The sequence below is a fragment of the Oenanthe melanoleuca genome, chromosome 3, assembly GCF_029582105.1.
Source record: "Oenanthe melanoleuca isolate GR-GAL-2019-014 chromosome 3, OMel1.0, whole genome shotgun sequence".
In the NCBI taxonomy this organism is placed as follows: domain Eukaryota; kingdom Metazoa; phylum Chordata; class Aves; order Passeriformes; family Muscicapidae; genus Oenanthe; species Oenanthe melanoleuca.
In genome coordinates, this window is record NC_079336.1 from 75461311 (window position 1) to 75473503 (window position 12193).

A 12193-nucleotide genomic window follows, 5' to 3' on the forward strand; every position below is an offset into this window, starting at 1 on the left:
ATAATAGATTAAATAAACAAAGTCAAATCCCAGAGGGACAATATCATTACAGAAGCTATGGAAGTTATATAGAAGCATCCATCAGAAATTTAAAACTAATTCTTTGTGCTGAATCCACAGAAGGGAATGGGCCTGCTTTTCCCAGCTCTCACCAGAGAAAGGAGGTGCATGCCTTGAATAGCTCTGTCAACTGAAGGGCTTGAGTTTGGGGACATAAAGGATAAAGGAAGGTCTGCCCCTCCACACTATCGTGTCTCAGTATGACTCTGTCACCAATTTCATGCCTTTTCTGTGGAAAGGTTTTCTGCCTCTCTCCCTGTGGAAACAGCCACCTCAAAGTACCTCTGCTTCACACGTTGGGTTTTTATTATTATGCCCCATGCACAGCCCATGGGCTTTGGTGTGTCAGGTAACAGGGAAACATCTTGCATCAAGATGTCTTCTCAAAAGGGTTTTGAACACTTTGATGTTTAGTTAAAAAGTCCCCTAAACACCCTCTCCTCCAAGCCCCCACTACATATCAGGATCTATATATTGGTAAGCTATAGCCACCACTTGCATGAGCACTGAAAGGTACACATGAATTACCATTACTGCTTTCAGATATGCAAGCAATTTCCTGAGCAAATCTCTCTTCACTGAGGCTGAAAATACAACTGCCATGCCCTGAACACATCAAAAAGACAATCTTAGTCACAACATGCCACAGAGAGAATTTTGTTTTCCTCAACAACTTTCTGCCTTCCTTTAAATCCCATCTTTCTCTTTTGTAATCCAATTCAATTCTTTTTTTGTCTTATCTTTTTCTTTGGAACAACCTTTTAGGCACTTGAGGACTGATATGTGAGTGCTAAAGTCACATTCTGACTTCATAGTTTAATTTTAAGCTGAACCAATCCAATTTACTCAGTCTGTCTTCCTAGGATGTGTTTCACAAACTTTGGACTGTGCTCATAGCTCTCCAATGCTCTCCAGCTCCCACCTTTATCAGAGAAGCAATGCACAGAAAATAACCAAGTATCTCCTATGTCATCCAGGGATATACCCACCCACAGGAAAGAGAGAAAAAAAGGATGACTTCAGATCTTGTGAATTCTCCTCTTGATCTTAATTTCAGTATGGTATTTGCCTTCTCAAGGCACTGTTAATCCATGTTCAACCTGTTCTTCCCCCTTAATCACCAAACCTCTCCTGGAAAGCTGCTATTTAACAATCATTATGCTTCAGGAATTGTGAAGAATCTCCTCCAAGCATGTCACATTCCACTAAGGGGGAACCTGCAAGGAGTTCTTTTAAAGCAGATGATCTAGGACAGAATCAAACCAAATGAGGCAAGTATTATATCTGAGAATCGTTTATGGGTAATGAAAAGGGCAATGCTCAACTAAAGAAGAGTAGGAAAGACAGAAAAGGAGGCTGGAGAAGGAAACAATGGCAGGGGGGAGAGAGAGGAGAGACAGAGGTAGAAATTGGGGTTACCACCAGAACTTGGGAGCGTGCCATCCATGATGTCCATGTGGCCGGGGGCGTGCGGTGCCTGCCGGAGAGGCACAGAGCTGCAGGCACAGCTCCCATGGACACAGGACTGGACACCAGGAGACCAGCACCCCAGACAGGGCTGCAGCAGGGATCCTGGGCACAGGCCTGATCAGAGACACAGGGCTGGAAGCAGGTGGCCCAAGCAGAAACCTGGGCAGGAACGCAGGGGGGCAGGACAGGTGATGGCTGGAGCAGGTGAGGAAGAAGGGAGTGGTCAACAGGTGTCTAGCCAGCAAGCAGAGTGAGGGGGCAAGAACAAGCAAAAAGAGCCAGGGTGAAAAATAGCCCAGCAGTTTGTGGCACAGTTATTTCCATACCCCCAGCTCCTCCCAAGGTCTGCTGGCTAGCAGTAGACTGCTGGCCCAGTTGAATGTTTGACTGCAGTCCATTGGTGGAGACCCTTTGCCACCCGAGTGGAGAGCCTCTCTGGAGGACACAGAGCCCTTGGTGGTCTCTGACTGCCTATTCCATGTGAGACATGAAATGGCTGTTAGGCAAAGTGTTCCTGGAGACAGGGCTTTCCTCCATCTTCTCCTAGCTGCCTCCTGCAAGCGGCACACATGCAGCCCTTTCCCCATGTACCTCTGGTCAAACAATGTTGAGACAAAAATCAAAATTAAGTTGGTTCCTCACAGCATAGCATGTTGTATTTTCCCTTGTTGAATCTGGTCAGCATCTTTCTGTCAGTTCTCTGCTTTAAAACATATATGAATTCATACTCTGCCTTCCAAGACACTGGCTCTTCTTTTTAGCTTTGTTGTCTATAGATAAATTTAGCTTTGATCTGAGCTAGTAAAAACACCAAACAGAGCTGGTAAAGGTACCAGTGGATACCAACTACAGTGCAACTCAAGAGAGGCTGCCCACAGATTTGGAAATTAAATCCATATATAAACCCATTGTTTTGGCATACCACATCCATAAATACCCCTCTCCTTTATGCACCTACCCCCCTCCATGCTCCTGTCTCTTCCTCCTCATCAATCTCCCCAGGGAGCCCCAGTGTAAAGCACCTCAAGCACCTCACCCAGCCTCCCCTTCCAGCAGCAGCAGGCAAGATTGAGATGAGGAGAGTGACTGTTACCATCTTCCCCAAGCCCAGCAAACCCAACACAAGCATTCAGAAAATTTCACTTTTCAAACCAATCTGGGCATCCAATCAACACGGGAATGGATATTGCATAGCACACATACAGGATATACACCATGGATACATATACAGCAGCATGTTAGGAAGAATTAAAAAGGGTTTACTACAGAGAATAAATACAAATCCACTCTGTATAGTAACAGAAATATCACAATTACTCCATCTTGGTCTCCAGTTTAGAGAAGTGTCAACAGCTACTTTTTTGTAACTTCAGTCTCTGCAATCCCCACAGCCTGGTTTTCTCACTGCAGTAGTAAGAACATCAGAGGGAACGGGAATGTTCCAGTTTGGTCTGAATTTACCACATTCAAAGGCTGAATACATCTGTGTGCTGACATACTGTGCTTATATTTCAAGAATCTTCATACACAGAATTTCTAGTATGTTATATGTGATCTGTGGCAGCAAAATTTTTTTGCAAGAGCAGTCCAAGAAAAAATTTATCCTTATGAAGCTGCTGGAATGTAAACTTATCTATGGGAACAAATACATCCTTCATTGAAACTGATTATAAACTAGCCAAGAAATAACTGAATTGGCAGAACTGCAGGTACAGCAGCATTTAGATCAAAGACAGAGGAAGAGTCAGAAGTGACTGATAAGTGACTTATAACATTTTACTCTGGATGAGCCACAGACAGGCCAGATCCACAAGCAGCTTTGATTAGAATTTTCTCATCAGTTTCATGCCCCCCAAATCCCTGTATCCCTCAACACTCCAACCAAAATATATGATAGAAATGTCTTTGACTAAATGTTTTGGTTTGCATATTAAAGAGCTTATATCTGACATGTTTAAAGTAAGTTCACACAATTGAAGCTGGCTGCTGGAAGTGGGTTCTCTTTCAAATGTAAATAGAAGCCCAATGAGAAACAAATGCATGCTTAAAAAATAGTGATAAGCATATAAATGTCCTCCTTTTTATTCTTTATCTAACATTTATTTCTAAATAGAAATATGGGCATAAACTGATCCCATCAGCAACTAAACTAAGATAGTAGGGGGTTTTCAGCAAGTTCCATCCTTTCTGCTTTAGACCTCATGCATAGTTAAGATTCTAAAATACACATTATTATTTCCTACATCCTGCATTAGTCTCCACAAAAAAAAAAAAAAAAAAGTTAATGCAAAAAGTAAGAGCTACAGCTGAATCAAGAAATGTAGCATACAAGTAAGAGCAAAAAAGCAAAGTATATTCATGATGCACTTACATAATACAACTTTTTAAAAGAAGTAATTTTAAAGTAGTCTGCAAAAATGATGTTATTTCTCTACGGTATAAACTCTTGTTCAGAGTGTTGAGATGTTGAGGTGTGAGTGAGAACTCAAAGTCATTCAAAAGAGGAGTGCAAAACCATGGTATGTTTATCTTTACAATCAGTAGTAAACTACTATTTCAAAATCAGCTGCAAAGTTTACATTATTTTTGTCCATTTATTGACTATATCACTAAAGTGCACTGCTTTTTCTGCTTTAATTACTTGCACAGTTGAACATTGGATACTTGTATAACATCATCAATGCTAGACCTTTGCCCACACTATATAAGAATTCTGCTTCTCTTTCCTGAACAGTACGAAGTTAGAGAAGCAGAAGGATGGAGAAACCAAACTGGAGAGCACAGGACAGTCAATGCTTTTGCTCATAAAGTGCATTGCAAAATTCAGGTTAAGCTGTGGATTTACAAGTGCAATGAGGTGGTATGCAGAAAAGCATCAAATGGCTGACAATGATGCATTTTATTCCTCTTCAGGAAAAAATGTACCTGGAAGTTACTTCATTGCTTGTAGCTCCATTAAAATGAACTGCACATTTTTTTCATTAGAATCATTAAAATCAAAGGATTGGTTTGTCAGCCAGCTTCCCAGCCAGGACCTTATTCTCCCCTGTTCCCACCACTCCTGCAGGTCATGGACGACACAGTGAGCATCAGCAGCAGAACTTCATCAACAGAAACAATGCTCAGGAAAAAGAGTGAGAAGCTGATCTAAAATGGGAAGGAGCACTGATCCATGCAGCTTACCTGATTAAGAGAATGGAGATGTCAGGTGGCTGGGTGATGGCAGAAACAAAATAGCATTTTAGATGGAACTAGGCTGACATTAAAATGATATAAGTAAAATTCAGGAAAAATCAGTTGTGCAAAGGAAGTAAAAGTTTTTAACTCTCTTTCCACAGCATGCATACTTCTCCAGTTCAGCCTTAGAACAAGGAGAAAACCAGAGAACAGAAATCTAAATTAGCTCCTTGCCTACTGGATTAGCAAGTGACAGCTGTATTGTGATGAAAGCAGACAGTGCCTGTTTCCTACCCGACACACTTAACTCCAAGTAGAAACACTACTAATCTCAGATTTAAGGCTTAAGACACATGAAACTATCTGACCTTGGAGGTGGGCCAGAAGTCTACAGCTAACACACAAGTCACTGCTGCCATCAGCTCAAACACTACCTTTTATTCAAAAAAAAATTTAGATACACATTGTTAATGTTAAATGCAGACAGTCAACATCTAACAAACCACCACACATTGCCATTTTCCCCTAACGTTCTTGGATTTTCTTAATGAGTGCTTTCAAAGAAAAATGTTAACAGATTCAGAAAGACACACAGGGCTCATACTTCAAATCAGGTAATACCTTGCTCTCATGTATCTAAATACTTCTATTCAAGCTGCTAATCACAAGGTGTAACAGCCTTGAACTTGTGTGATGCCCCAAAACATAACTTCAAGAGATTTGCTGGTACCCTTGATGGTTCATTTCTTAAGGATTTTTTCATTTGTTATTATTGCAAGATAAATTGTTAAATCTTAGATGCTGAATAACTTCTATCAAATCATCCAAAGATGCCTCTTGCAAACTCAATCTTTTAAATCTTGGGTGCATCTGAACTCACTAATGTGTTTTAACAGTCCAGTATTTTTCGATCCTTGAAATAATCCCTTATCTGGATTCCTGGAATTAAGTAATTTGCAATAATTGATCATAATAATCTGGTTTAATTATATTTGTTTGCTGTGGGAGAGAGAAGGGAAAAAAGAGGAGAAGATTCAAGTGTTTTCAGATGTTCTCTGACCTCTGGTACCTAAGTATGCTGAAACTTGATCCTAGCATGAACTAGAAGCACTTCTACTAATTGTTTGTTCCACTACTTACATAGTTTCATTACCTGTTAAAAAAAAGCCCACCAAGGCAAATGTGATGCTTTAAACTTAAAACTTAGAAGTTCCCCAAAATACCATTCAGTATCACTGCCTTCCAGATGACACACTCAAAACTAGATGACCACAATTAAGCATACATCCTACAACAGCTAACGTGACAAACAAATAATAAGCCAGACTATTTTTAAATAAAATATAATTTCGATTACACAAGGACCTCATTTAAATATTGATTCCACAATTCTATTGTGTGACTCCATAAGTCACTCACCCAAGCAACTACTGAACAACTTTTATGCACTAAAGAGTTGTAGCTACATCTTCTTCTAAAAGTAGAAACATGTTACTGCATAGAATTACACAGCCTAGCCCAGAGGACCTAACTTGTGTCCTGAGAGCACTGCACAGTCATTACTGTGGTGTGTTAATGAAGCACCAGCTTGTTTATTTTTGAACTTTTAGCAATGAAGGATGGAAACCTACACTTGACCCTGCGTTTGCTTCCCACGGCTCTTCATAATTAGCTCACATACACACACACACATATATATATATATATATATATATCTATATCTGCATTTAACTCAATTATCTCTCATCCATTTTCTCCAGTCTGGAAGAGGAAAATACAGACATTTGCCTATCCTTCCCTCATTAGAGGAAAAGAATCCTCTCAGTGTATTAACATGTTGCAAATCCTTCCATCAGCCTCTCTCTGTACTGCCTTCCCAAGCTGGCTCAGACACCTAGATAATGAGGGGTGACAGCACAGGCTCTGTGATACCCATCCTGGGGATTAACAGCAGTTAACCTGCTTCCTCACAGTGGCATTAATCCAGTGCAAGTAGAGCAATTCTGTACAATTCACCAGCAGCTTTTAAACATTGCATCAAACAACTTCTTCATACCTAGTGACATGAATGCTGGAGTTAAAGAGCATCTCTAAGAAATCCTTATGCTCTTCAGATTTATCCTAAAAAGTAAGTATCACAGTGAGCTTACTTGGATGGATCCTGCAAACCAAGAAGGGCCCTGAGACACATGTAGATATACAAAATTATTATTATTTTTTTTAATCAGACATGGAATGAGAAGAACCTAAGTGGCAACTCACTGAGCACCCACAAGTGTTTGTATAACGTAAAGATGGCTCTAGGTCCAGACGAACCATTTCTAAATGTGATTTTTTCTGAGGAACAGCTACTCCATAAAATGCAGCTCTAGATGTACATTTATAAGTACAATTCAAAATATTTTTTTAATGTCTCACTTTTCAAGTCTTCACATTTCCATTCTCAGGCTGGGCAAGCATTTTACCTTATAGTTAGGTTAAATCTCAGTCAGTTATACCATATACATGTACTTATTTCTACAAACAAATGAAAAAATAATTGTAAAGTTGAAAAATTAATCTATCTCCCAGGTAATAGCCTGTTCTATAAGTTTCACTGAAATAATTATGTCCAATATCAAGCGATGCTGTACAAAGAGATTTTTAGTTGCAACTGCATGACAGTGGTGAAGAAGAAAACAGGAATAATCCAATTAACAGTAATACCTAGTGATAAACATTTTAACCTTATAACTTCTCCTAAATTTATTAGTAAGGTTTGAGCAAAGCTACGAGAAAAATTAGTAAATAATGCTGACATCAACCACCTCTTACTATACTCTTTGTACCAAAGGAGCACCAGGGATTGCCAACATACAGGCATAGCTAAACCATGCTGATGTTCCAACGCCACACCAGCTTCTTCAATCCTCCAAAACCTTGCAGTGAACCGAGAGCTGCCAGGTAAGCATGGCATGGCAGACAAAGCCCAGGGAGTAGAAGACCACTCGTACCTTCACAGACAGGGCAGCACTCCCCGGGGACCTTGACGGGGTTGAGGCAGCTCTGCCCGCAGGCGGTGGCCACGCAGTGCGGGTCCCCGTTGATGCACTGGCAGAAGGTGCAGTCGTCCTCGCGCCAGCGGTCCCCGTGCGCCTGGATCTGCCCGTTGGCGTAGCAGCCAGCAGGGTTGCTCACTGGGTAGAGCGGGTCTGCAAGAGAACGTGTGCTTCAACTTGTGTTCTAATTTATTGTTTCTGCTCTTCAGCGGGAAACGGTTCTTGGATCTACTGGTTCTTTTTTTGCACCAACAACCCACTGGAATGACTCATGTCAGCACTGCAACACTCTTTTACACCATGAGAAGTTCACTTCAGTTTTTGCCCCTTGAAAGCCACAAGTCCCCACTTACATGCTAGCAATCAAATTAATATCTGAGTATTTAAATACCAGAATTTTAGGGAGTGTACTCTGTGTAAGATTTCTCCTCAAGTTCCATGCAAGTCTATATATGCTAATTCATTACTTGAAATAATTATTCATTACTTGAATAATTTTGCTTTTCAGAAATAATAGTACACCAGAGATGTGGTAAGATGCACTAATAGTTAAAAAGATGTATACTTTACGTGAATGTATACAACTTATCATGGTGGCTAATCAAAGGTAACTGTCAGGCAAAGAGGAAGAGAAAAACACTGACAAGTCATTGCTGCCCCACTGCTTTGCTGCAATGGTAGAGGCAAGAAGCTGTGTGCATTACTTCAGCTGAACAGAGTAAGAAGCAGGTTGCAAAGCAATGGAAATTTGTCTCGGGGCCACAATGGCAGCTCTGGAGATGCCTGTCTAAATGTATGTGCAGAAATTAGAAACAGTTTTTTTATCTTGTTTGTCAAGAAGGCCCCCCCAAAAGCACTGCACACTTGACCATATCTAAGAAGTAGTGTCAAAGTCAGAGAAGCACTGCAAAGAACACAACAGCACATTCAAGGAGCAACAAAATGTAGAGATAAACTGAATTATGGAGGAACTTGCAAACTTCACCCAGCAGAATTAAAAGCAGACAGGACTGAGAAGAGACTGTACCTTCACAGACGGGGCAGCACTCTCCTTCGGGCACGTAGTACCTGTCGCAGTGCAGCTCACCACACTGGGCAGAGAAGCAGATGGACACTCCCCCCTGGCACCGGCAGAACCGGCACGCATCCATGCGGAACATGTCTCCATCATGGTATTCCATGCTGTTAAATATGCACGTTGGCTTCACTTCTGAAAGGAGACAAAGGAAAAAAGCATTCACAGATACTGCTAAACAGGAAATGGTTAAGCTTATGTTGCTTCTGACAAAAGCATCAGTTGATTTTTCTTTCATTTTGTAAACTCAAATACAATTTCGTTTTAAGAATGTGGTATATTTTATTTTGTGTTTCAGCTATGGAAGAAAAGAAAATAAAATGCTGTTCAAAATAACCTTCAGAGCAACTGCCTACAATTAAAAGCCTCAATTAAAAAAATAAAATCCTGGAAAATAGCTGCATCACTAGTTATTTCTTTGTACGTGTTATGAATTTCTAATTCTCAATGAACCTGAAGCTACTTCAAATTTTGGCACATGAAACAATATGTTTTCTGTTTTAAGAGGTCAGTTTCTGATGTTTCTTAAGTGTAACCTTCCTCTCTGTAGGATTTGGAACTCAGGTGGATATATTGCACTAAAGCTGTCCAAGCAATAGGTAAAAAACCCCAAACCAATAAATCTCAAACATTTTGTGACTGAATTATCTGTTATGCAGAACTGAACACTTCTTTTTTCAAGCAACCTGGAGCTGTAATAGCCGGTTCACAACCATAATCCCCACAAAAATAAAACAAAACAACAAACTCAATTGTAATAATAGTTACATGATCACTTGAGTGCTTCAAAAAACATAAGATGGGTATTTCTTATATGCCTCCATCTAAAGCAGAGCCTTGACATATAATTAAAGCCAAACTTTGTGGGAAACTGAGAGCCTCTCAAAATTTTGAAGTATTTTTGGGAAGAACATTGCTCGTTTACATTGTTAACATTCAAAAAAAAAAAAAAAAAAAAAAAAGATGCTTTGATGAAATAGTGTGCAGACTTAATCAGCTTTTTCTCATAATTATACACCAAAGAGATTTCCTTCCAGATTAAGAAGATCTACACATCATGTATGTATCATAAGATCCTCACAGAGGTTTTGACCATGCAGTCATTCATGAACCTGCCTCCACCACCTATTGCCAGCAAAGCTCAACCAGTTCAACCAGCCCAAGTGATCCCCCCTGCACAACACTGTGCAGCTCCACAGCTAAGGGCTGAACCACTGTGACTCAAGACACTGTAGAAAACACACTCCAAATTTATGTTCAATTGTAATACTGCACATTAGTCATTAGGAAATCATGACTTCGGAGTATCATCATTATATTACTCAATGACTTAAGCCTCCTCCCTCTTCCCCACTTCAGAATAAAATTTTGGCCTGCTATTATGCTAGTCCAAAGTTTGTGAAGTAGCTACCTGAAGTACAGCAGTATCTAGTACCCCAGTATGTTTTTTTCAGAAGCTGTACATACGGCAGTCTGAAAAAACAAAGGTTCTGCAAACAGGAAGCTATTTATTTCAGCAACAACATTATCAAATACTGTAGGCAAACCCAACGTGTTTCATTGCATTTGAAGCAAACAGCAAAGAAAAGACAATTGCCCATGTTTCTGATTTCTGTAGAGCAGATGGGAAAGACTCTTTACTTACATATTAATGCATAGCCACATAGAATTGGAAACTGTGCTCACTTTATGGTCAGGTAATTTTTCTTTTACTTAGTGATCAATCTCACATGGGAGATGAAATATATTTAAATGAAAAATCAGCATTAGCAGATTCCTTTCACATCATCCCAATTCTCTTAAGTTTTGGGAGCTAAAAACTTTACATCTGAGTTTCTCTTGACAATGACCCAGGTTTTCTTTAAAACTCTAAAGCATTTCAAGTACTTCTTTCAACATATGCTTATACTGTGGTCCAGCCTTGAGTCATGTGAAATCATTGTAAAGCATTAGAGTTGAAACTTGGAAGTATCCTGAGTGATGTTTGATTTTTATATGCCTGTTCTGTCTTCAAGGCATAATGTAGAAAGCAGCATAGAAAGTAAGAGCAAGAGGAGGAAATACCACTGTGTCCAGGAAAACAGCTATGACCTCATTAGAAAGCAATTCACATAAACAAACACTTGAGAAATATTTCAAGTTTATGCAGCTCAAGCTGTTAGTTAAAAAACCTTCTCAAAAATGAAAAGTGCCAACACAACTCAAAAGGCCTTTAATCCATTTGCTTCTGGCTTCACTGTTTTGATTGCAGCTCTCCAGATTTTTACTGATTCCCCCATAGCCCAACAGTAGAGATGAATTCCTGCCTTGTTAGAAGTTGAAACATCATCTCCCATTAATTATTGTCATTTTTAAATGTCCAAACAAGACTATGCAAGTAACTGCAAATCCTGTAAGGAACCAGCATGTTTTATTCCTACAATGAAAACCACTGTAGAATTTCACTGTGTGTGCATTTTTACCATCCAGCCTTATGGTAAGGGTATATATCCAGACTAAACTACAGACCTAAGCCTATGAATCCAGCTACAAGACAATGAACACTTTTGTTAGAACCATCTGTAAGACTCCAAACTTGAGACTGAGTCAAGGCAAAGCATTTAAACAAAGAACTCTAGCTTTAGATGCTGCAGGTGGAAGCCTGATGAAAGAGTGAGCAACACACAGTGGAATTATAATAATGCATTTCTTCTACCACAATATGCTGAAATATCTTTCAGTTCCCTGTTTTTGGGTTTTTTATTTGTTTGATTAGTTTTTTATGTTCTGTTTTTTGGTTTTTTTTAAAGCATCATTTTTACTGGCTTATTGATCTAAGTATGACAGCTGCCAAGGGATAAAAGAACATAAAGCTAACATTAAATAAATGCATCTTTTCCTAAATTCATGAATTCATTGCTCTGCCAAAAAAGAAAAAAACTACAGGTAGGATTCTTCAAGCTTAGAGTGTCACAAAGGAATTCAAATTGCCAAAACTTCACAGCACAAAGCTGTTAAACATATCTGAGACTCCAAATCCTGTTTGTGATGCAGACTACCATAACAAAGCAATGGGCATGAGATACAGGCCATGGCTTAGTGAACATAAATTCAATGTCTGCTAGCTCTCAGATAACCCAGCAATACAAGACTGATCCAGCCCAAGCACTGACACACAACTGCCCACCTGTGAAAGAAGCCAGGACAGAGGGGATGGCTCCCAGAAAATACAGGATTTTTTTCTGGCAGTGAAAGAACAAATGACATCTCTGCTTCTATATAAAGTCAAGCATGACTACGATTGACTTGATTTGGCATTAAAGCTCCTGACACAAAGTTAAAAGAAAAATAGTTCTGACACAAATTTAGCTCTACAGATCCCATGGCCATGGCC

At 39.7% G+C, this 12193-nt stretch overlaps 1 protein-coding gene across 1 annotated transcript in view; it reads right to left on the bottom strand.

Annotated features, from left to right (window-relative positions):
• CRIM1 (cysteine rich transmembrane BMP regulator 1) overlaps positions 1–12193 on the bottom strand; it is a 172087-nt gene that overhangs the window by 43379 nt on the left and 116515 nt on the right. The window contains exons 6-7 of the mRNA XM_056487607.1: positions 8773–8955; positions 7701–7898 (exon numbers count right to left, since the gene is read on the bottom strand). Coding sequence (XP_056343582.1) covers positions 7701–7898; positions 8773–8955 — 381 coding nt within the window. The remainder of the gene's footprint in view (positions 1–7700; positions 7899–8772; positions 8956–12193) is intronic.